The 24,031-nt window shown below is 44.2% G+C and overlaps 1 protein-coding gene across 4 annotated transcripts in view; it reads right to left on the minus strand.

Annotated features, from left to right (window-relative positions):
* Positions 1 to 7,561: 7,561 nt before the first annotated feature.
* GIMAP8 (GTPase, IMAP family member 8) overlaps positions 7,562 to 24,031 on the minus strand; it is a 34,654-nt gene continuing 18,184 nt past the window's right edge. For 2 of the 4 annotated variants that reach the window (XM_007184638.2, XM_057550444.1), the window contains exons 2-6: positions 20,884 to 21,054; positions 16,985 to 17,645; positions 15,311 to 15,356; positions 12,013 to 12,639; positions 7,562 to 9,723 (exon numbers count right to left, since the gene is read on the minus strand). In XM_007184638.2, coding sequence (XP_007184700.1) covers positions 9,047 to 9,723; positions 12,013 to 12,639; positions 15,311 to 15,356; positions 16,985 to 17,645; positions 20,884 to 21,054 — 2,182 coding nt within the window. In that variant the 3' untranslated portion in view covers positions 7,562 to 9,046. Of the gene's footprint in view, positions 9,724 to 12,012; positions 12,640 to 15,310; positions 15,357 to 16,984; positions 17,646 to 20,883; positions 21,055 to 21,187; positions 21,248 to 24,031 lie in introns of those variants that run through there. The other 2 variants (XM_007184639.2, XM_007184640.2) reach the window with 2 other exon arrangements.

Here is a 24,031-nt window from a genome sequence, read left to right on the forward strand (position 1 = left end):
CTGCCCTCCTCGGAGAGTGAGCAAGGGCACCTGTTTCTTGTTCTCACTCCCTCCTGCTGTAGCATGAGTCCCAATAAAACTTTGCCTGAATTTCTCATCTGGCTTCTTATCAGTTTCTATTGATTAAAGTGTCCAAGGACCTGGGTTGGTAACAGTGTCATCTTTGTTTTGTTTCTGTTTTTGTTGTTGTTTTGTTTTGTTGTTTTTTGAGATGATTTTTTTTTGAATTTTATTTTTTATACAGCAGATTCTTATTAGTTATCTATTTTATACATATTAGCATATATATGTCAATCCCAATCTCCCAATTCATTGTTTCTGCTGTTTAATTTTAAGTCTCTGTTTGAGCCCTTGTGATGAATATATTAAATCAATACATTTTGGATTTGGAAAACAAAAAACAAAAAACGAGTCAACTGGGCCAACTATCACCTTTTCATCCAAAGCACAGAGCCCCCTAGTGCTGGGGTGAAGAAATGCAGCAGGAATCAAAGGTCATAATGGCATTTCCCAAACCACCTCCCTGAATGGGAGAGGGCTGGTCCAGAGTGGTACCCAGCTAACATCCAGACCATGTGAGACTCAGAAGAGTAAGCCTGAGGAGGAGAGACTAACCTGAGTCTGCCAGAAACAGATCTTCTCTGGTCAACTTAGAGCATGGAAACAGGGAGCCCCAAGCAGACTGCACATGGGCACAGGGAGACCCAGGAACACAAGAGAGGGGATGTGGCATCTGCTTCCTGATCTGAGGCAAAGAAACTGTTGCAGAAACTCGGCCTCTGCTCACCCGTGCCGAATAGAAACGCGGAGACAGGGTTTTGGGTGACGTAGAAAAGAGTAGCTTTTATTGCTTTGCCAGGCAAAGGGGGCCACAGTGGGCTAATGCCCTCAAGACTGTGCGACCCACCCTGGAGGGGGTAGTGAGGAGTTATAGTGTTCAAGGAGCAGGGTGTAATCAGCTCATGGACAATTCTCGGATTGGTTGGCATCAAGGTGAAGTTTCAAGCATCGTCAACCTTCTGGTTCCAACCAGTCTGGGGTCTATGTGGTTGTGGTCAGCAGTTTTCATCTGGTGGGTCAGCTTCCTGTACAAACAACTTAGGAATGTGTGTCAGGCCTTTATCTGTGTCTTTTTAGGGAACTGGGAGTTCCCTGATTCTGCGATGTGGCAGAATTATAGTCTAAATTGTTACCAGTTCCCCAGCCCAACAGCTATTGTCTCTACATCTTCACATTTGCCAATCATTCACTCTTGAGTCAGCGTTTTGCTTCAGAAGACAAGGACTTTTGTACACAGTTTCAAAACACTAGTCCAATGTCTGGATCAGTGGATGTCAGGCTTTCCCCCAAGTTCTTCCCCCTAGATTACTCCTCATTCTATGAGAAGGAGTGAATACTCTTCCCAGGGAGTGGAATTTAAATACGTATTTCTCTCCTTTGGAAACTGAGGTGCAAGCAATTCTCTCTGAAAAGACTAGGGGGTTCTTGGAAAGCTGTTCTTTGAACAGTCCCTCTCAGAAGCCAGCTGCCATGCTATGAGAAGCTCAAACTGTATGAAAAGACCACACACATGTGGGCCCTAGGGTAACATCCCCGGCATCACTGACCAGCCATGTGAGTGATGCAACTTGTACATTGCAGCTCCACTGAGATCCCAGGTAACTGCAACTCCAGCCAACATTACATGGAGCAGAACCAGCCAGCCAGCCCTGTCAATCCACAGATTCTTGAAAGATAATAAAACGTTGGAAATGTTATAAATAAATTATGACTATATTAGATTATATATTACATATAAATTTAATTGGCAAAAAAGATCAATGCTTTTGTATTATCCCCAGGACCTCAACCGTACAATTGGATGTGTATGTTCCTGAAAATAAGGGTACGCCTTATTTTATTAGAGTAAATCTGTACCTGACTTTGGTGGATATCATGAAACTTTAGCCACAAAAGTGTCTACAGACAATAAAAATTCAGAGCTATAGAATGTAAAACTACTGCTGTGCTGATAATAGCTAGCACAGATGTTGACAAAACAATAGTTTCCAACTGTGGATAACAAACATCCTTCTACACTGCAACAAATGAAGCAAGTGCAGTAAAGCAACTACCAAAAAATGACCCCATTTATGATGAGTTTGGCCTTCTAGCCAAACTCTTGTCAAAGCAAAAATTTGCTTGTTGCCACTTGCTATGTGATTGTAAATTTCACTTTGGAACTGGTCTTGTAATGCAGTCTATTGAAAGCTTTCATCCAGCCATATTAGTACTACATGGGTTTGGAAATCAAGGAGACAAAGGGAGGTGTGGGGTGTAAAAAAAGATATTTTCAAACCAGTGGCCTCTAATTTTACAGACTTTGGTTGGTGCCCAGATGAGGAGGGGCACAATGTAACTGCATTCTACCAGCTTTGTTTTGCATAGACACAACCTGTAATCAAATGCAGAAATACAGCCGCTTTCTTAGCAAGAATTTTCTTAGTATTTCCAGTGGAATCAGTAATTTACAAAGCAGTTCTAAGTGAAGTACCCAGTGAAGAGCCAAGATTGGAATGACTTTTAGAAATCCAGCTCTAAGAAACGAACAAGTACTCTTCTCAAGCTGCATGAGAAACCACCCCAGAATACGAAACCACAAAGGCAAAATAACAAGCCTTATAAACAGCCCCTACAAAATACAGAAGAATGAGGCCAAAAGCTGCAAAACAGGAAGCACATCACAAAATATCTTCTCTCAGTCAACATCATGAGACCCTGAGATAAAGGGGGAAAAAAGTCAGGAACCTAGAGAAGAAACTGAAAGTGTTACTGACCAGCGTTCTTGACCTTCCCCAATCAATAGAAATTGACCAGAGGCCAGACGAGAAATTCAGGCAAGACTTTAATCGGGGCCCCTGCTGCAGCAGGGGGGAGGGAGAACAAACAGCAGGTTCCCTTGCTTGCTCGCTCCCCGAGGGAGGGGCAAGCTTGTTTCTTATATGGGGTGAGGGTAGGAATGTGTCTGGGGGTCGGGCCAGAGGGGTGGCTTAGATGTTTTGCTCGCCGCTCTGGTGGCGTTGCGTGCAGGGGGCATGCGCAGTACCCTGCTTTTGCTCCCGACACCCTGTTTTTGCTCCAGGCTCTTCAAAAGTGGCAGTTGCGTGGGTTTTGGGGTTTTTTTTTGGTCTCTTTGTATCCTTTGGGTCCAGAATTTGCCCCAACTGCGCATGCACGCAGTTATTTTTAGTCCCATATAGTTTCTTTGTATTTTGTAGCTTGAGGAGAGGTGTGTCCAGATGCAATGTTTGCAGCATTGTAGCAAAGGGTCTCAGGTCCCAGCAAAAGGTCTCAGGTCCCAGCCTGTCTCAAAAGCAATCAAACAACTTGAAAAAACAGGCAGCAAACAGAAAAAAAAAAAAAAAAACAGTTGGAGAAAATTCAAAAAGAGACAGACCTTCTCCAGGAGCTAGAAGATTTAGAATTGAGTCTTTTAAATATTCATAGAAAACAAGTTGGATACCAGAAATAAGTACAAATATATCTCCTTGTTAAACCTGATGGAGTACCTCAAACATTCTTTGGCCCACATTTGATGTTCATCTTAGTTTATTTAATATTCTGAATACACGGGAAATGTTTCAATGTTTGTTCAATTGATTTTTCCAACCTTTCAATATAATGTGGGAAGGATGAGGAGTAAGGTCTTTTTGTTTGTTTAACTAAAGCTTGATGAACTAAAAGAGAGATGTCATTATCTACTAAGTGACAGAATCTCATACACAGGAGTTAAAACGACTTAAATTTTTGTTTTTTTCAAGAGAGGAGACCAAGGAAAAGAGAGTGACCAAAAAGGGAGAAGAATTCTGTGTGCTGACTCTTGTACTCCGCAGAACCTCTGGTAAAGTTTCTAAAACTGAAAAAAGAAAGGAAAGGCTGAATATGAATAATTGTGTGTGAATGCTGGTTTTTTAAAAAACAGTAAAAACACTGCATTAGAGTCATAGGCTGAAATAGAAACAATGCAAAATTTCATAGGAATGAGGAAACAGAGAGAAAGCTGAAGAAGAAGTAAAGAGAACTCTTGGAAATAGTGGGGAGGACTTTGAACTCTTACATTTGTGTCATTATAGCTTGGACCAAATTTCACCAGTTCATCAAGGAATGGGGGATCTCAGCTGACATCTGAGTGACAAATTATAAATTGAGGGCTTTGGACGTATTAAATATCAGGATATAATTTAACAAGGAGTCTTCTGTCACCAAGGATTTTATAATATACTTGGGGATACACACAAGAAATAGCAAGCACTGATCTGGCTGTGCATAGAACATGACAGAATCAAATAGGGGCACATGAGTCAGCCTTGGGTGGGTCAGGAAACTTTCCTTAAGAAAGAGATGAGATTTAAGATGAATCCTTAAACCTCCATGATGAATTGGGGTAGTCATCCACAGCGTGTGTGTATGTCTGGGGAGGTGGGGGAACTGGGAGAAGTGCGAGAGCTGCTGTAGGAAGCAATTCAGGCAGAAGGGCAGGATGCTTGGGTCTGACTATAGGAGTGAGAATAGTGGGGATCTAGATGGATGCCCCAGCATTAAGAGCTTTGCTTAAAATACCAAGGAGTCTGGGCTTCCCTGGTGGCGCAGTGGTTGAGAATCTGCCTGCCAATGCAGGGGACACGGGTTCGATCCCTGGTCTGGGAAGATCCCACATGCCTCGGAGCAACTAGGCCCGTGAGCCACAACTGCTGAGCCTGCGCATCTGGAGCCTGTGCTCCGCAACAAGAGAGGCCGCGATAGTGAGAGGCCTGCGCACCGCGATGAAGAGTGGCCCCCGCTCGCCGCAACTGGAGAAAGCCCTCGCACAGAAACGAAGACCCAACACAGCCAAAAATAAATAAATAAATAAATAAATATTTAAAAAAAAAAAATACCAAGGAGTCTGGAATTTGTGAGGGCAGTTTAAGAAGCATAAAAGGATAATCAGCAGAAGAATATCGACTATATTTCTTCCCGGTTTATCGAGTGTTTTTATCATTAAATGGGTGTTGAATTTTGTCAAACTTTTCTTCTGCCTCTATTGAGATGATCATGTGATTTTTGTCCTTCATTCTACTAATAAGGTAAAACACATTGATTGATATTTATATATTGAACCAACCTGGCATTCCTGGGATAAATCCAAGTACATACTTCTTTTTATAAGTTGCTGTATTCTATTTGCTAGTATTTTGTTGAGGGTTCTTATGTCTATATTCGTAAGGGATATTGGTCTGTAGTTTCCTTTTCTTGTAATGTCTTTGTCTGGATAATACTGACCTCATGGAAAAATTGTGAAGTCCTTCCTCCTCTCTTATTTTTTTAAAGTGTTTGAGAAGTATTGGTGTTAATTCTTCTTTAAATGTTTAGTAGAATTCACCAGTGAAGCCATCTGGTTTTTCTTTGGGGGCAGTTATTTTAATTGCTAATTTAATCTCTTACTTACAGGTTATAGGTATATTCAGATTTTATTTCAACTTGTGTCACTTTCAGTAGTTTGTGTCTTTCTAGGAATTTGTCCATTTCACCCAAGTTATCTAATACATTGGCATACAGTTGTTCTTAGTTTTTCCTTATATCCTTTTCATTTCTGTAAGGTCAGTAGCACTGTATTCTCTTTCTTTCCTGATTTTAGTAATTTTAGCCTTCTATTTCTTGGTCAGACTAGCTAAAGATTTGTTGATTTTGTTGATTTTTTTCCCAAAGGACCAAGTTGTAGTTTCGCTCATTTTCTTTATTGCTTTTCTATTGCCTGTTTCATTTATTTCTACTCTGATCTTTATTATATCCTTTCTTCCACTTGCTTTATGTTTAGTGGCTCTTCTTTCTCTGATTTCTTAAGGTGGAAGATTACTTTATTGATTTTTTAATAAAGGCATTTACAGCTTTATATTTCCCTCTAAGCATCATTGTGTTAGCTGCATCTCATAAGTTTTGGCATGTTTTCATTTTCATTCATCTCAAAATATTTTCTAAATTCCCTTGTGATTTCTTCTTTGACCCATTGGTTATTTGGGAATGTGTTGTTTAATTTCCACATATTTGTGTCAACAAGAATTCAACCTATTTTTTAATTGGATGGTTTGATTGTGGTTTCTTTTATATTGAGTTGTATGATTTCTTTATGTATTTTGGATAATAACCCCTTATCAGGCACATCATTTACAAATATCTTCTCCCATTAAGTAGGTTGTCTTTTTGTTTTGTCGATGGTTTCCTCAGCTGTGCAAAAGTTTTTAAGTTTAATTAGGCCCCGTTAGTTTATTTTTGCTTTGTTTCCCTTGCCTGAGGAGACAGATCCAAAAAAATATTACTAAGACTATGTCAGAGTGTTCTGCCTATGTTTTCTTCTACAATTTTTATGGTTTCCAGTACTACATTTAGATATTTAATCCATTTTGAGTTTGTTTTTGTATACAGTTTGAGAAAATGTTCTAATTTCATTCTTCTACATGTAACTGTCCAGTTTTCCCAATGCCACTTATTGAAGAGACTGCCTTTTCCCCATTGGATATTCTTGCCTCTTTTGTTGTGGATTAATTGACCATATGTGTGTGGGTTTATTTTTTGGCCCTCTCATCTGTTCCACTGATCTATGTGTCTGTTTTTGTGCCAGTACCATACTGTTTTGGTTACTGTGGCTTTGTAGTATAGTCTGCAGTCAGGAAACATGATACCTCCAGCTTCGTTCTTTTTTCTCAGGATCTTATCTTGTAGGGTAGCTCTGCAGATAATAAATTCTTTCCACTTCTCTTTATCTGGGGATGTTTTAAATTTCTTCTTAATTTTTGAAGAACAGTTTTGCTAGATAAAGAATGTGGGGTCGATAGTCTTTTCTTTCAGCACTTTGAATGTACCATCCTATGGACCACTGGCTTCTATGGTTTCTGATGAGAAATCAGATGTTAATCTTGTTGAGGATCCCTTGTATGTGATGAGTCACTTCTCTCTTGCTGTTTTTAAGATTCTTTGTCTTTTGTAGTTTGATTATAATGGGTGTGGGTCTCTTTGAATTTATCCTACTTAAAGTTCATTGAGTTTCTTAGATGTGTACATTAATGGTTTTCATCAAATTTTGGAAGTTCACAGCCATTATTTCTTCAAATATTCTTCCTACCTCTTTCTTCTCTCCTCTGGCAATGTACATCACATTGCTCAGCCCACACATTCCCCACCTCATGCAGGTCCAGTGTCACCTGCTCAATCATGGGTAGCACTCTGGGATCTGTTCCTGCCTTCAAGCTGAAGGGAAGCTCTGGGAAGAGGCACAGAATGTCTTCTAGACTTTATTCTTCCCATGTACCTGGCTCTAATACTGGTTACATCTGTTTGTCCTTGCTGTAATGACATGCTCAGAGTAGAAGATTCCTGAACTGGCAGAGGCCTAGTGAAGTGACTGTCACCCAGTTTAAAGGTCTTCAGGCATCAAAGATGCAAAAACTTCACCAGAGTCAAGGTATTTAAACATTTTCATTTCCTCTCCATGGAAGCATGCTCTTCCCCCAAGTCAGAAAAATAGGAATCAGAAGGAGGACGTGAATTCATAATATAATTCATCTTTATTATTTCACTCAACTGAATATATTTACACACACTTTCCAGAATTTGTCATATTAAGGGTTATGCAGACTACAAAAGTATTAATGGTGACAGTCCATGCTCTTATAAATGGGTGAATCTGGAGGTAACCTGATACTTTGAAATTTTAAAAAAGCTGATGATGACATAGATCATGTCCTCAAAGCATGTGTAAAGCGGTTAATATTGAAAACATCTGACCTTCCATCTAACTGGGAGGAGACTCCATAGTTCTCATATGTCACCCACACCAGGCAGCTCTCAATATAACCTGCTCAGCCATGAGCAGGACACCACCATCTTGGAACCGTAAGAAGCAAACTTAAGTAAGGAGGCTGCATGCCGATGGGTGGGGGCAGAAAGGCAGAAAGAAGCTGGAACGTCGATGCCACACTGGTCCCAGGCTGCCTACTCCTGGACTTCTTAATGTAAGACACTATAAACCCCTAATGTGTTTAAGCCATTATTATTTGACCTCTTTGAGTTTTAACCTAATTCCTAAGCCTCAGGGACAAGGGGAGTGGGGGAGGGAGGGAAAAAGAAAGAGAACGAGAGAGAGAAGTATAAAGGAGTTTTCAATAGCTTTTTCTAGAGGAAATCTAGAATTTTACTTAGAATTTTAAATTTTTGCAAGATTGTCTAATCTTGGCAATTTTACCATGCTTCTAATTTTTGTTCCAGTCTATTTCACTGGGAATGATTGGCAATAAAATCTTCTGATACTTCACAGACTCCTGTTCATTTCCTCAGGGACAGCAAAGGAAGGTAGACTAGGTCCCACTTTCCATTCCAGCTTGGACTGGGGAAAGAAGTAAGGAGTAGCCATCATGTGATGAAGAAAGGAAGGCCTGAGTGCTGCCGCAGTGGAGACGGAGAGCTCAGGGCACCTGGCAAGCAGTGCTGGGCATCACAGAGGCCCACACGAGTCCAGCTTCTCCATTCTGCCACACCCAGGAGTTGACTGGACATTGTCTTACCTTCATGTATCTGAATCCTCTGGTTCTTATGTGACTATCTGTATTCTGACCTCAGGCTGGCCTTGGCCTCAGTCCCAGTGTCTGTCCTGACTCCGATCTGCCTACACAGATGAACTCGATTCTGATCCTTAATATCAGCCTAATCTCTGAAGCCTTTTCCCAGATTTCCCCACCTTATTTTTTCTTTCTCCTTTATTATCCCCTACTACCTGCCACAGCCTGACAATTTACTTACAAAGAGCTGAAGCACCACAATGTGATATGCATTTACCTCTCAAGCCCTCAAAGTCATGGACCCTCTTCCCATCCCACCAGTCTTACCATGCCCACCCCCCATGCTCGTAGCCTGAGGGTATCTCTAACTTAAAGAGACCCCAGGCATTTCAGCTTGCTATAGCAACTTACCTTTTAAATTATTTACTAATGTGGGGCTTCCTACAGTAACCTACCCTTTAAGTTATTTAGTAATTTTACAGTAACGTACTTTTAAAATTATTTAGTAATTTTTGGGGCTGAAAATTTTTCATTATTTTGCCTACATTCCCCCATGGATGGGGATATTCATGCTCTCCACGGCGCTTTATCAGGTTACTGACCTCTGACAAAAGCTCTCTTGCCTGCTCTTCCCTGGCTTGGCCAGTTTCTTTGTTATTAAAAGCACAATATCTCCCCTTACATTTCTCAATGATGTCCCTAAGATATCTGTTATCTGTGTTTTTGACATAATCTTCAAGCTTCCCAGTCTCTAAGTCTTCCTTCCGGGTAAACAGCACAATCGTGTATTTCATAACTTCCTCTCCAAAGATGGTCTTTAATTCCGCCACTGCCTTTTTGTCCTCTTGAGTGATCCGTCCTAGCTGTAATACCAGGACCAGAACCGTACTCCCTTCTTTATAGTAGGACAAACAGCGTCTGACCTCCTCATCTAGCTGGGATGGACCCCCTTCAGCTCCGGACACCAGGCAGGGCAAGGGAGTGTCCACAACCACAACATCCTGCCCATCCCACGTCCTCCAGCCGCTCTGGCATGTCTTGGTGACCAGCTGTGCTGCCAGCTGAGAGTGGAACTCCGGCCTCCCGAGGATGGTGTTCCCACTGGCACTCTTCCCAGCCCCGCTCCTCCCCACGAGGATAATACACAGGGACTCTGTTGAAAAGAAAGCAGGAAAGATTCATGACCACGCGCTGATCTGGGTACAACTTTCATCTCCAGACTATTGCCATTAATTACAGCAGAGGATTCTCAGAAAGTTCCATCTCCAAGCACTGGAACAGCCTGTCAAAATTACACAGTCTGTAAACTCAGAAGCAGGACGTGGACCACAGTCTCTGCTCAGTGCTCATCCGTTGACACAGCACTGTACCCATCTCTGAATTTACTCTGCTTCCTTTTTCTGGTAGCTTCTCTGACTCCCTGACACCCTGTGAGTGCCAGTGGCTTTATTACTCTTCACCTGCTTAGCCAGGTCCTGTCCATACACCTCATCTCTGTCTTCTGTTCCTGCTCTGACTATGCCTTCCTACTGCCAATTAATGCTAACTGTGGCAAAATCTCCTTGATGTATTTGAAAAATTATTCCATAGAATTGACTTTTCATGAAAAAACAACTACATGTGTCATTAATGGATTACCAGTTCCTTCAGCTGGATCGTGCTAAAATTCATTTCTTGTTAAAACCACATTCGTCTTTTTTTATTGAAGTACCGTTGATTTACAGTGTTTCAGGTGTACAGCAAAATGATTCAGTTATACATATATACATATATATCTAAAAACCACGTTACTCTTAATTGTGTATAACTGTATCTTTCATCAATGAGTCAAAAGGCACTCCCTGGTTATAGTAATGAATATCCACTAACACTGTTCTGTGGGGGGTCAATAATGGAGAATAAATTTCCCTATAAATGAGATGATAGATGCACAAAGATCTTACAATATGTGTTATTGGGGTTTTCCTTATGACTTTGCACTTGTACTGTGATCTCTCTCTTCCATTCAGGTCTCACAGTTCTCGATTGTGAGTTTTTACCAAGTTACTGATATCTGCCTCAAAACAAAGAGAGAGGAAAGCCCATCCCACGTTCTTCCTTCTGGGAGAAATTATTCAATTGCTTATCCTGAACCCACAATCTCATAGTTAAACATACAGGATTTAAAAATAGATTAAAAGTCCCTCTTCCATGCCCTCGGAGGGTGTGGTTCTCACCCCCTCTGCAATCTGGTCTAAACTCCCCATCCCACATCTAGAGGTGTGAGCCCTCATCTCCATCGAGACCACACCCCTTTGTCCTCTCCCAAGTAGACGCTCAGTTCTACCTCCTTGCTTCCAGCTGCTAGTGCACTCTCTGGAGCTTTGTACTCAGCCATCCAAACTCTACCCGTTCTCCAAAGCCTGCTTCAAATCGTGCTTCCTCCACACAGCCCCTCCTGACTTCCCCACATGTCTGTGCTTTTAGGAGGCTGCCCAGCACCTGGATTCCCATTAAGAATGTGAAAGCGCACAACAAACAGACCTGCTCCTTTTGCTCTGATGTTCTTCCTAGGTGAGGATCTTTGAAGCAGAAGAGAATGGGATGAGTAGAATGGGAAGAATCTCAGCTCAGGTCAATAGAATTTGTAGCACTGAGTGGGCTACAAGGGGGCTTCTGCTTAAGCAGTAGGTAAGGTAGTGTGGCTTAGGCAGCAGGTGAGGTGGCGTGGCTTAGGCAGCAGGTGAGGTGGCGTGGCTTAGGCAGCAGGTGAGGTGGCGTGGCTTAGGCAGCAGGTGAGGTGGCGTGGCTTAGGCAGCAGGTGAGGTGGCGTGGCTTAGGCAGCAGGTGAGGTGGCGTGGCTTAGGCAGTAGGTGAGGTGGTGTGGCTGGACTAATAAAGTCCACCGAGTGCCATGTGGGGCATGACCATCATGAGCATTCAGGCTCCCTGCCCTTGTCCGGTCAAAACAGCCCCCCTTCTCCAACAGAGGGAAGAGTAAAGAACCAAGAGAGTAAACAAAGAGGTCAAGAAAGGCGGAGGGCAGGGAGGAAAGGAAGAAGGGGGGGGGGGGTGGGGAAAGGAGAGGAGACCGGAGGAAGAAGGGAAGGGTAAAACCAATGAACCAGGACTATCTCAGCACCAGCACTGAGCGCTAAGCCCTGGGCAACAGATACGCTGTGGGGAAGACAAGAGACTGGAAAAGGCCAACTCCTTCCCTCAAGATGTTCAGCAACCAGTTGAAGAGATGGGAGAAAAGTCGGGAGAAAATTAAAGACCAGGTCAGGACAGTGCATGCACAGGCACATAAATTTAGTAAAATTTGAGATAGAAAGGAGAAAGAGTCAGTTAATAGTAAGAGACCTGTCCTTTTGACCTCCGCTGTGCCCTTCAGAAAATAAAGTTCTTGTACATTTATATCTATTTTTAAGTATGCAGAAAAGGTTTTCTAGACATCGTTTACCTTTCCCCCTGAAGGAGCAAGGCTTGCCCCCATTCTGCTGCACCGTGCTCACAATTTTTTGCAGGAGCTCATCCACCTGGCACCGCTCCTCTTCTCCCGTTGCTCTATAGTTGAAGATGCTGCATCGGTTTTTACATTCCCTGATGAGCTCGTCGAGCCTTTTAGCTCTGGTTTTTAAGAACGTATCTAGATCCTGATTCCCTAGATCTTCTTTCCTGGTGAGGAGAACAATCATGTACTCAACAAATTTATCTCCAAAAATGCTGCGGATGGTATGCAGCACCATGCAATCTCTCTCATTGAAAGAGCCCAGTGGGGTCACCAGCAGGAAGGCGTGGGGACCTGGAAAGGTGCTGTTCAAAAGGTCTTGTTCAACATCCTTTGGAGATGAGAAGTCTGGAGTATCAATGATCAAAACTTTCCTCCCTCTCCAGGTTCTGCTCTCGGACTTACACCTCTGGGTTACTGGCTGTTCACTGTATTGGGTCTCAAAGACCCGCTTCCCCAGAAGGCTGTTTCCAGCTGCACTTTTCCCCACACCGTGCTTCCCCACGAGCAGGACCTTCAGTGCTGACGGCCCGTGGTTTGGCTCACATCCTGTAGCCTGGTGATGATCCTCCCCTGACCCTGGGACAAAAGTACAGATTCAGAGTCTCTTCTTACATTTGAATGCAGAGATGTGGACAGGTTTTAGGATTTCTCATACATCTCTTTTGAGATTTTAAAAATCTCTTGTCAGTTTTTATAGAGAATGGCAGTGGTCCTCTGAACCAGTAGAACTCTAGACCCAGTCAGAAGCTACCCATCAAAATGAAAGCCATGAAAAGGGCCATGAACAACTTAAGAGAGGTGTAAAGGGCTTAAGATTTCCCAGGAACATGAAAATGTTAAACTTGGCCTTCACTGGTCTTGAGCCTCAGGATTCCTCTTATTTTGCTACCGAAGTTAACTACTGGGGCGTGAAGTTCGTGGGCTAAGGCAGAACTGGGGAGGATGAGTTTAAAATGCATCTTAGTGGGGGGCTTCCCTGGCGTTCCAGTGGTTGGGACTCTGTGCTTCCACTGAAGGGGGCACGGGTTCGATCCCTGGTCAGGGAACCGGGAGTCCCACATGCCGTGAAGGGCGGCCAATCAAATAAAAAAACAATAATTAAATTTTTTAAAACTTAAATTAAAAAATGCATCTTAGTGGTATATTCATAAAATAGAATACAACTCGGCAATTTAACAAAAAGTGATGTACTGATATGCAGCCTGGATGGATCGCCAAAACATGCTAAGTGAAAGAAGCCAGACACAAAACCACATGCTACATGATGTCATTATCTGAAGTGCAAGAACACACAAAATTAATCCATGTTGATAGAAGTCTGGAGAGTGGTTCCCTTTGGGGAGGGACAGTAAGAACTTCTAAGGTGATGGAAATGCCCCATATCTTTATCTAGATGATGGTCACATATGTGTAGATATGTAAAAAACCCTCGAGTTGTACACTTAAGATTTGTGCATTTCACTCTATGTAAATTATACCTCGGTAAATTACTGTAATAACCTACACCACAAAGCTGTCTCTCCACACATACACTATCCCCACCACTTCTCCCATGATCCCAAGTCAATACCAGACCCACTGGGCACATGACAGAGCCCACAGTCACAAGGATAGTCACTGAGTCTGTATCATCCAGGGCACTATCAGAGTGGGTGACACTCAGCATCTGAGCCCCAAGTCCGGGAAGGGGAAAGAACACAGCATTTAAAGAAAGCAGCTGAAACGCTAGTGACGCCATGTCCGTGTTATGTTGCCTTGGGAGAGTTTCTACTTTCCCCCAAATCACCTCACACAAGCCCACATCCTATAAAAAGTCTTCGTCAACACCCTCATTCTGAGATGCTCCTTGGTCCCCACGATGTGCTATATCCTCACTGCCACAAGCCATTCCACCCAGTTTTGTTCAGTAACAGGAATATTCCTGGGGGTCTTGGCTGACGGGCATCGACAGAATTTTAACTCCCTACTGCTGTCTAAATTCACGTATTTCTGGCTAAATTTACTCAACTGTAAAACAAGAATAATGAAAATAACACCTTCTTTATAGGATTGTTATTAAGGGCTATATTGTGAGGTTGTTATGAGGATTATATATTATATGCTACGAGGATTGAATAAATTATATATATATATATATATATATATATATCTCCCAGCATATAATGCCAGTTGCAATAATTATCATTAAAATTGTAATTTTAATCTTAATTATTATTTTGGGAAGTCCTACAAGGACAGCGATCTCATCTATCTTATTCACTGTGAAATATTCAGTTCTTGCACAGAGCTGGCCCGGAAATAACCTGAAAGTCCAACAACAAAGAGATGGGTGAATTTGTCGCGTATGCCCATACCATGTACCACATTACGTCCACCGAACAGAACAAGGTAGATCTATGTGTACTGACTTGTGCAGTGTGCACAATGCACCATTAATGGCAATCATCACACAGATACTGAGCTCCATCACTGAATTCTGCATGTGTTATTCTGTTTAGTGTTATCCATGAAGGAGTGATTTCTGCCTCCCGGTAGGAGTCCAAAATTGGGTAGTGCTGGATCCCAGGCTGGGGAGAAGAGGCTGAGTCAGGAAAGAAGCTGCAAGAGACAAGCCCAGCTCCGTAACATTTCAGGGAAGGCCGGGGACACCCGCGCGGTGTCCAGAACCTCTGCTGGTGCTGCACCTACTCACAAGTGTTAGCAGTTCCCTGGGAGACAGATTGTGGGCAACAACCTGAGCTAGGGCTCCAGGGTGCATTTTTGTTCTGACTTATCTAGATAATATTTCCACTTCATTTTGATGCATGATGCATTCAAAAGAATACAGATATGAGCTTAACATTTTTTTAAGAATTATCTTACCATGTGGGTGGTCCTCCCTCTGAGATGTAGCTTCATTCTCTCTCAGGTCTTCAGGTTAATATACAGTTATCTCCCTGGGTTGAAGAGGTACCACTGAACTATGATGTATACCCAGAAAAGGATATTGACAGGGAAGCTCTTGAACAAATACATTTATACAAGATTCCCTAACACTACAATAGTCCTACCTCAGTGTAAAATAATTACAAAATAATTTAAAAGAAACAGAACCCCAGTATCCTAACACATATTTTTTCTGTATATTCCTTTCTAGTCTTTGTACATATGCTTACATATTTGTAAATAGTTGTATGTGTATATATACAACTTTGTGTGATAATTTGATTAAAATATTTGTGTGAAAAAATAAAAAGAATTTTCTTACCATGTGGACGGTCCTCCCTCTGAGAGGTAGCTTCATTCACACAATCCTAGAAAGAAAATAAAGGAGAATATGATGCACACAGATCTAAAATCTCAACTTTTCACAAAGTAAAGGAATGGAGACACAAGTATATAGTTCAGAGTAATTCGATGATTAGGATGTGGTCAAATGAAGGTCATGGTCATGGTCATGGTCATGCTCGCTGCTGGCATGTGTAGTCCTGTCCATGATGAAGCTGACCCTGAGACCCCACTGCTGCTGCAACAGGTTTCCCAGAAGTAAGAAGGTGGGTTTTGCTCTCACTCAGAGAAGCCCCACAAATGCCATCTAACCCAGGCATTGTTCCTGAAGCACTTTCTAACTTTACTTCTCCGCAGTCCCCAGTAGTAATAGTAATTCTTTCCAGAGTCTCCCAGAGTTCCTGCTATTCCTGGAGAAAATCCAGAAGCTTAAGAAAAGCTTCTGGACTCCCTGGAAGAAGAAACTAGTCAAGTGATGGCTGTGTGGTGCATCTGAGGGACAGGGGAAGGGAGAAAATTGGAAATCAAGCTCCCCATGTATCTCCAATGTCTTCTTCCCTTACTGCACCCCCAGTATAGAGATGAAGCTTCTTCTAACGTGAGATCCAGTAAAATTTGGAACCTTCCCCATCCAGATGGGCAAATGGAGACAATGAAGGATGAAGAGCCAAACACATAATTAACATCCTCTTCACCTGCCTGGGGAAGCCTCACTCCCAACATTTAAATTGGCATGAAATCAGAAGTTTTAAAATCAACTAAAATATCACTCTGGCTATTGTGTGTGAAATGGATGGGGGTGGGGAGGGTAAGGCACAAGAAGGAATGAGGGGGAAATTGTTATGCGAATATGTGTAAAATAGTACGGGCAAGAAAAGAGGCTGGCCTGGACCAGATGGTGGTAGTGGAGACAGAGAGAAGCAGGCGGATTCCAGGTGCCTTAATCACACAAGACGATGATCTCCTGGAAATCAGATGCAAGCTGGCCGTGGTATCAAAGCTGACATCTGGGCTTAGGTTTGAAGAGCATGATAAGCCGGACAGCCATGGACAGAGCTGAGAGGAAAAGTGAAGTCTCAGAGATTCAAGAGGGAAAAACCAAAGTCTGGACATGTCAACTCTGAGATTCTTTAAGAGAGCAATGTCAAATAGCAATTGGATGGACAAAGGAGTCGGAACTCAAGAGGAAAGACCTGGACTGGAGTTACTAATTTGGAAACTATTAGCAACAGATGAAGCTCAAAGCTGTAAAAACGTGGAATCACCTGAGGACACAAGTATAGAGAAGGGAGGAAGGGCGAGGTCCAAGCCCTGAAGATGCCAGCTGTCAGGTCATTAGAGGAGGACTCAGCATTCTCTGGAGGAGCAAGCGAGGACGAAAAAGCAAGAAGAGGATAGTTTTACTGAAGCCAAGGGAAGAGAGGGTCTAATGAGTCATTTATGTGTCCAATGCTATGAGGGGTAAAGTCAGATAAGCTCTTAAATATATCCAATAATTTGCCAATAAAGTATAATACTCAAAGTAGCCTCATCTTTCCAGTTTACGGATAAATATCCCTTTAAACAAAGCCTATGCAACATTTCACTTATTTGTGCCTTTATCCCGCTAGCTCTAACAACAGAGACCCTTGGAGACCTTCACAAGAATCCTCACCTGGAATCTACTGTCTTCATTTCTGAAGCTCACCCAGTATGGTCCTTGGTTCTCATCCACCAAACACTTGACCTTGCAGAGGAGGTCCTTCACCTGGGCGTCCCGCTCATCCTCGCCTGCCTTGTTGTTGAAAGCGCAGTATCGGCCGCCATAGTTTTGAACCAAGTCCCTAACAGACTCGTCACTTTCAATGTAATCTTCCAGCAAGCCGTCCATCAAATCATCCTTCCAAGTAAAGACTAGAATGATGTGCTTCCTGGCTTTAGCTCCAAACACCTTCTGGATGCCCTTGATTGTTTCTCTGTCCTCCACCTTATAATGGCCGATGGGAATTACCAGAAGCAAGGCGTCGAGGCTGGGAGCCGAGAGCTCCAGGCAGCGCTCAATGTAGCCCTCCTTGTCATTGGCACAAGTTATTGAGGAGAAAAGGTCAGGGGTGTCGATGACCACAACCTCCCTCCCCTGCGTGGCCCCACTCTCTCTCTGGCACGTTTTCGTCACCATCTGCTCACTGAACCTGGACTTGAACACAGCTTTGCCCAGAATGGTGTTTCCTGTGGCACTTTTCCCTGCGCCATGTTTCCCTAAAAGAAGAAGCCTCAGTTCCGACACGGCGCAGCCCGGCTCTGACTCTCTCTCCTGACACAGGTTTCCGCTGGTTCTGTTGGGACGAAAAGCAACACAACAATGTTCAACTCACAAGCAGAGTGGATAGAGGAACAACAAGAAAGTACTTTCTGTTTCTTTTTTTTTGTCAATAGATTGAAGTTTATTTATTTATCATATACGTCAGTCATGTCTGACAACTGAGAAAATGCTATTTACACAAAACACCGTAGATTAAAAATACATAGTATTTGTATTTTTATACAATAATAGGGCCCCAGAATACAAGCAAGGAAAATAAAGGATACAAACTTGAAAAATAAAGAAACACAGCTGAAGAAAGTGAAGGAGAAAAGCCCCTTTTCTGCGTAGCTCTTTGAAAGTTCACTCCTCTTTCAAGAAGAGTGTCACTGGAGTGTGAGGAAGGAATCAGAGAAGGAAGCAAAGGAAGCACGTACACCTGCCCTCAAGAAGCTTCACCTCAGAGGAAACGTACGGCTGAGGCAGGGAGAATCTCATCAGGGCCAAGGATGGAGGCCTGGGTGCCTCCTACAAGCGTCTGGATCTCTGCACAGTGCAACAGGCAAAGCCCAGCTCAGCTCAAAACACGCACCTCCAAGGTTATGCCAAGCCGAGAAGTCCAGTCACTGTCGGGACGAGCCTCTTCTGACCCTGACACACCCCCATATAAAGAAAGCCTCACCCTAACTCCCCATATCCTGACTCTCCTTACTGTCGTCATAGCACTGTTTCTATCTGGTATTATTTATTGTGTCTACTTTTTTCATTTTCTCTTTGCTGTCCTTAGTATGAAACTCTCTAAGAGCAGAGACCATGCCCATCTTGTTCTGTGTCCCTAAGTCCTAATATTGTGTCTGGCATATAGTAAGTGCTCAATAAATGGTGTGAAATGAGTGATGGTGAGAGTGGGGGATGTGAGGAAAGGAAGAAAAATTGTTTTTAGACGTGGAGAGGGAGACTGAAGCGACGTCACTTTGAATAGTAAAAGAGAAGTGACTTTATGTTGTTTCCCAACCAAGGGAAGAAGTAGTATATTTTTGTACATTAATTTTTTTTTTAAGACACTAGTGAGTAAATAAGGTAAAGGAAGCAGAGATCTCCAGCAGGTCAGAAAAAGGAATTTATTTCCCAAGTACACACTGTTGTTTTATATGGTTCCCCATCATGGTGTGACGAAATGGATGAGCGTTTATTGTACTCCTTCCAGCTAATGACACCATATCGAATCAGAACTAACTCTCTTTCTCTTTCTCTTCCCCCCTCCCCCCCTCTCTATACATACAATTGCCCACCTGTACCATTTTCTCCCAAGGGTACAGAAAATACTTTTGAGGACAAAAGGGAACCAAAGCTCTCCCCTCCCTCACTCTCTCCCTGATAACCCACATTTCCCTCATCATCTCCCAGACCACTCTGGAGACCCCAGCAGAGCAAAAGAGAGAAAAAGAAAGAAAGACTGCTTTCCTTTTGCACAGCAAAGGAAACTCTAAACAAGACGAAAAGACAACCCTCAGAATGGGAGAAAATATTTGCAAACGAATCAACGGACAAAGATTAATCTCCAAAATATATAAACAGTTCATGCAGCTCAATATTAAAAAAACAAACAACCCAATCCAAAAATGGGCAGAAGACCTAAATGGACATTTCTCCAAAGAAGATATACAGATGGCCAAGAAGCACATGAAAAGCTGCTCAACATCACTAATTATTAGAGAAATGCAAATCAAAACTACAATGAGGTATCACCTCACACTGGTCAGAATGGGCATCATCGGAAAATCTACGAACAATAAATGCTGGCGAGGGTGTGGAGGAAAGGGGACCCTCTTGCACTGTTGGTGGGAATGTAAGTTGATATAGCCACTGTGGAGAACAGTATGGAAGTTCCTTTAAAAACTAAAAATAGAATTACCATATGATCCAGCAATCCCACTACTGGGCATATACCCAGAGAAAACCATAATTCAAAAAGACGCATGCATCCCAATGTTCATTGAAGCACTATTTTCAACAGCCAGGTCATGGATGCAACCTAAATGCCCATCAACGGACGAATGGATAAAGAAGATGTGGTACATATCTACAATGGAATATTACTCAGCCATAAAAAGGAATGAAATTGGGTCATTTGTAGAGACATGTATGGACCTAGAGACTGTCATACAGAGTGAACTAAGTCAGAAAGAGAAAAACAAATATCGAATATTAATGCATATATGTGGAATCTAGAAAAATGGTACAGATGAACCAGTTTGCAAGGCAGAAATAGAGACACAGATGTACAGAACGAACGTATGGACACAAAGGGGGGAAGGGGGGTGGTGGTGGGATGAATTGGGAGATTGGGATTGACATATATACACTAATACGTATAAAATAGGTAACTAATAAGAACCTGCTGTATTAAAAAATAAATAAAATAAAATTCAAGAATTTTTTACAAACTTAAAAAAAAAAAAGAAAGAAAGCTTTCTCCAGAACTCTTGCTGAGATTCTAAAGCAGCCTCCACCTTCTTCTCAGGATATAGCCCAAGGGGACGTGGCTTCAGGCATCCAAGCAAAGCTTCCAATGATGTAGGGATTTGTCCCACATCAGGGGCAGTTCAGGTGCACAGAAAAATGGTGGTCAGAGAAGCTTCCGGAGCCCGGCCTGGAGAGAACTCAGTCCCAGCCCAGCAGGAGGAAGGAAAAGAGTTCATGGGTGAAAGCCCAGGAGGCTTAAATTTAGATAAAATCAGAAAGAGTGTTTTTGGCAAACACTGACCACTTTCAATGCTCAGTTCATGGAATCCTAATTGTGCAAGAGTTGGGAAATATCGGGAGAGTGAATGTGGAAAATCAGTGTCCAAACGGCCAGCTTCCCTGCCCGCTTCTTCTCAAGGAGTCAGGCAGCTCCCGCTGACTTCCCCGGGGTGAGGGTGGGAGTTTGCTTTGTGTCACAGTCGTGAAGTCAGAGGACGCCGGAGGAGCGGGCCTACCCCCCTTTCTCTTCCAGGCCTTCATCTCAGCCCTGGGTGGGGCGAGCAGCCCCCTCCCAGACCCGCCTCTTCCTAGGAAGGCTGCCCACAGGCACGACTCCCCGGGGAGGGGGGGGGGGTGACCTCTGTGCCCCCCCCAGGCTGGGGAGACCTGCGCTGGAGCGGGAGGAACATCCCAGAGCCCCTGAAATCAAGCCCTCCAGATGGCTGTCTCCCCGCCCTGCGTCGGCCGCCTTCCCGTCCTCACGTCCATGTGTCCAGCACAGAGACCACCACCACGCACGCACGTACCTCGGGCCTGTCCCCTGACCTGTCACGGTCTCAGAACCTCCAGGTTCCGCCTGCATCGCTCGGCTGGGTGAAGCGGCTACTCTATCTCCTGAGGATGGAGCACCGCGCGGGGAGAGGAAAGCAGGGGCTGGACCAGCTTCGCAGGGTCGGGATCTTCCTGACATAGTGTTTCTGGGGAGGAAGAGGTTTTTAGAAATAGGTTTCCAATGCAGTCGGAGGGGAAGTTCAGAAGTGATGCCAGACCACAGGGTGAGAACGTCTGGGGCACGGAGGTCCGAGTCAGGAAGGGACCGCGCCCACGTACCCGGCGCGGCCAAAGGCTGGTGGGAGGGGGAGGGCGGAGGCTCCGCTGGGGCTGAGGGGACCCGGGCTGAGCCCCAGCCGAGCCTCGGAAGGGTCCCTCGAGAAGGATCGCTGTGCCGACAGAGAACAATCTGGGGCCTTTCAAGGCTTTGGGCGAGCCGGGGGCGGGGGGGCGGGGGGGGTTAGGGCCCGGAGCAGGTGTTTCCGCTCCCAGCAGGTCCCCGCCTTCACCGCTCAGCCCCGCCCTTTCCCGAAACTGGGGTGAAAAGCGACAGACATAGTTTACCGTCTCCCACCAGCTCCTCGCCCTGCGTCTGCCCTGCAGCAGCCCTTACAGCTTCAGCGCCTCTCCTGCCTTCCAGAGGGCTCTCCCCGAACGCCCCCGCCGGACAAACTCGGGGCCTCGGACCAACGTTGCTTCCCAGGAGAAAGTGTTCTTTCCCGGAGCTAGCCAAACATTTGAAATGCTAGAACTTTGATGCTTTCAAAGAGTTCATAAAACGAAACCCTATTGTGAGCCATAAGCGTTCAAAGCTTCCTTCTAGAGAAGGAAGTGAAACACAGAGAAAGACCTTATTTTATTTTATTGTGCTAAAAAAAACAAAAAACAACCACCACACATGTAACATTGAATTGACCATCTTAGCCATCTTTAAATGTACAGCTCAGCAGCTTCAGGTGCATTCTCGACATTGTGCCAAGAGTTCCAGAACTATTCCATCCCCCAGCCTGAAGCTCTGGACCCATTAGATGCTAATCCTCCTCCCCCCTCCCCAGCCGCTGGTAACCACCGTCTACTTTCTGTGTCTATGATTTAGATACTTCCTGTTACTGGAATCAGGCAGTGTTTGTCCTCTGTGACTGGCATTTTTCACTTAGCTTAATGTCCTCTGTGTGAGAGGACTTTCAGTCACGGTGCAGAGGCCCTTGAGCTCACACTGTCACGCCAGGCTGGGTCTATGAAATGTCTGAGGTGGGGCTGAGCCTTCCAGAGACCCCATGGAAGGAGGAGCAGTGTGGGCTGAACTGGGATTTGAGGGGCTGCCGTGTCTCCTGGGGTCCCCCTCCCCTCTGGTCTTCAAGTTCAGTCTGCTGGCACTGCTGCCAAGGGCTGGGGTGACACGGCTACACCTTGGAGGGGAAACCGAAAGAGGGTCTCCCATCCCCCCACCCCCTTAGTAAGGAGGACCAGGTCCAGGAAGAATCCCCACCCTCCATGGGGCACTAGGTCAATTCACATAAAATCAACACATCAAAACCATCAGACAGAAGCCTGCCACATGGCCAGTCAATCATCCCAGCTGTGTCACTCCCAGAAGTGGAGGTCAGGTCAAGGCAGGGTCACAGGCCTGGTGGGATACCATTTCCCCAAAACAGAGAACACAGTAAACTGAGATCAAGAAAAGCTCCCTCCTTCTTAGATGAAATAGGAAGCTTTGGGGAGCACTCTGAATAAAACCAAAGCCTCAAATAACTCCTCGATGAGTTAGCAGTTGATTATTTGCTGAGTCGACGATTTTGCAAAATGATCCTCAGCACATCAGCTTTTGGAGAATGGACTTATGTGGGGAAGGCGGCTGATTGTGGCTGGGCCCCAATCTAGGGAAGTGTGGGGCTTTCCTGCTCCCTAGTGGCTGTGTGGGTAATGACAAGGGCAGCAAAACCACTCCCCAGGTGGCTCTTGCAAGGACTCTGCAGGTAAGACACCCCTCTTTCCCCTCCCCCTCCCAGACTCTCAAAGGGGGCGGGAGGGAGAGGGACTGGACTTCCAGAAAGTACACATGTAACATGTGTACTTCCTCCTGGAAGGCACAAGTTATGCGAGCAAGGAGGAAGCTACCAGGACCCAGCACTGTCTCAGACACAGAGGTTCAAAGACTCTCCAGACGCATCCCTGGCTCAAGGAGCTCAATCAAATGACGGGAAAAGAGACTAAATCTATGGCTATGAAAAGTGTACATGTGCTGCCATAGAAGCGTGTTCAGGAGGCCATGGGAGCAAAGAGGAAGCCTGTCAACCCCGCAAGATGGAGAAACAACCAAGTGGGAAGCAAACTTATCAACAAACCCATAAGCCAGCCCTTTACTGTGCCAGGGACTTTAATGGAGGAGATTAGCGGGCACAGTAGAGGCAGAAGCTACACGGGGGAGCTTAAGCCTACCCGCAGTCTTGAAGGGCAGGTAGAAATTTCCCTGGGAAGGACACTCAGGCAGAGGGGGAGTGGCAAATGCCACAGGCAGTCAGAGTGATGAGAGCAGCTTGGGCATGTGGAGGAAATGGGGTCAGGTTGCCAGACCAGTGAGAGGCTACTGCAATAGTCCAAGCTAGAAACAAGGACATGAACGAAAACAGTGACAGTGAAAGTGGATGTGGAAAAAGGAACAGATTTATGATAGATTTAGGAGCTAGAAACAGCACAAGAATAAAAAAGACTCATTCAGGGTTGCTCTTACAAGTGTTCCAAGTTGTCACATCAAAGGGAGTGCTACTCACAACATAGACATTTCTTATTTCGAAAAAAAAAATTTATAAGTTGTTTTATTTCCAAGATAGGACATGTGTGCTTACTACAATTTTGGCAGATGGCAGTAAAAGTGTCTTGTAACTAAATTTGTATATTTTGACAGTTTTCAGATGGAATTAAAAGTCTTATTCAAACAGACTCCTTGTTTGTTAAAATATTTATTATTAAGAAATAATATGCAACCCTGAACCAAGATTGTGAAGTAGAAGGACGTGCTTTTGCTCCCTCTTGCGAGAACACCGAATCACAACTAGCTGCTGGACAATCATCGACAGGAGGACACTGGAACTCACCAAAAAAGATACCCCACATCCAAAGACA

This window comes from Balaenoptera acutorostrata, chromosome 7, assembly GCF_949987535.1.
Source record: "Balaenoptera acutorostrata chromosome 7, mBalAcu1.1, whole genome shotgun sequence".
NCBI classification, from domain to species: Eukaryota; Metazoa; Chordata; class Mammalia; order Artiodactyla; family Balaenopteridae; genus Balaenoptera; species Balaenoptera acutorostrata.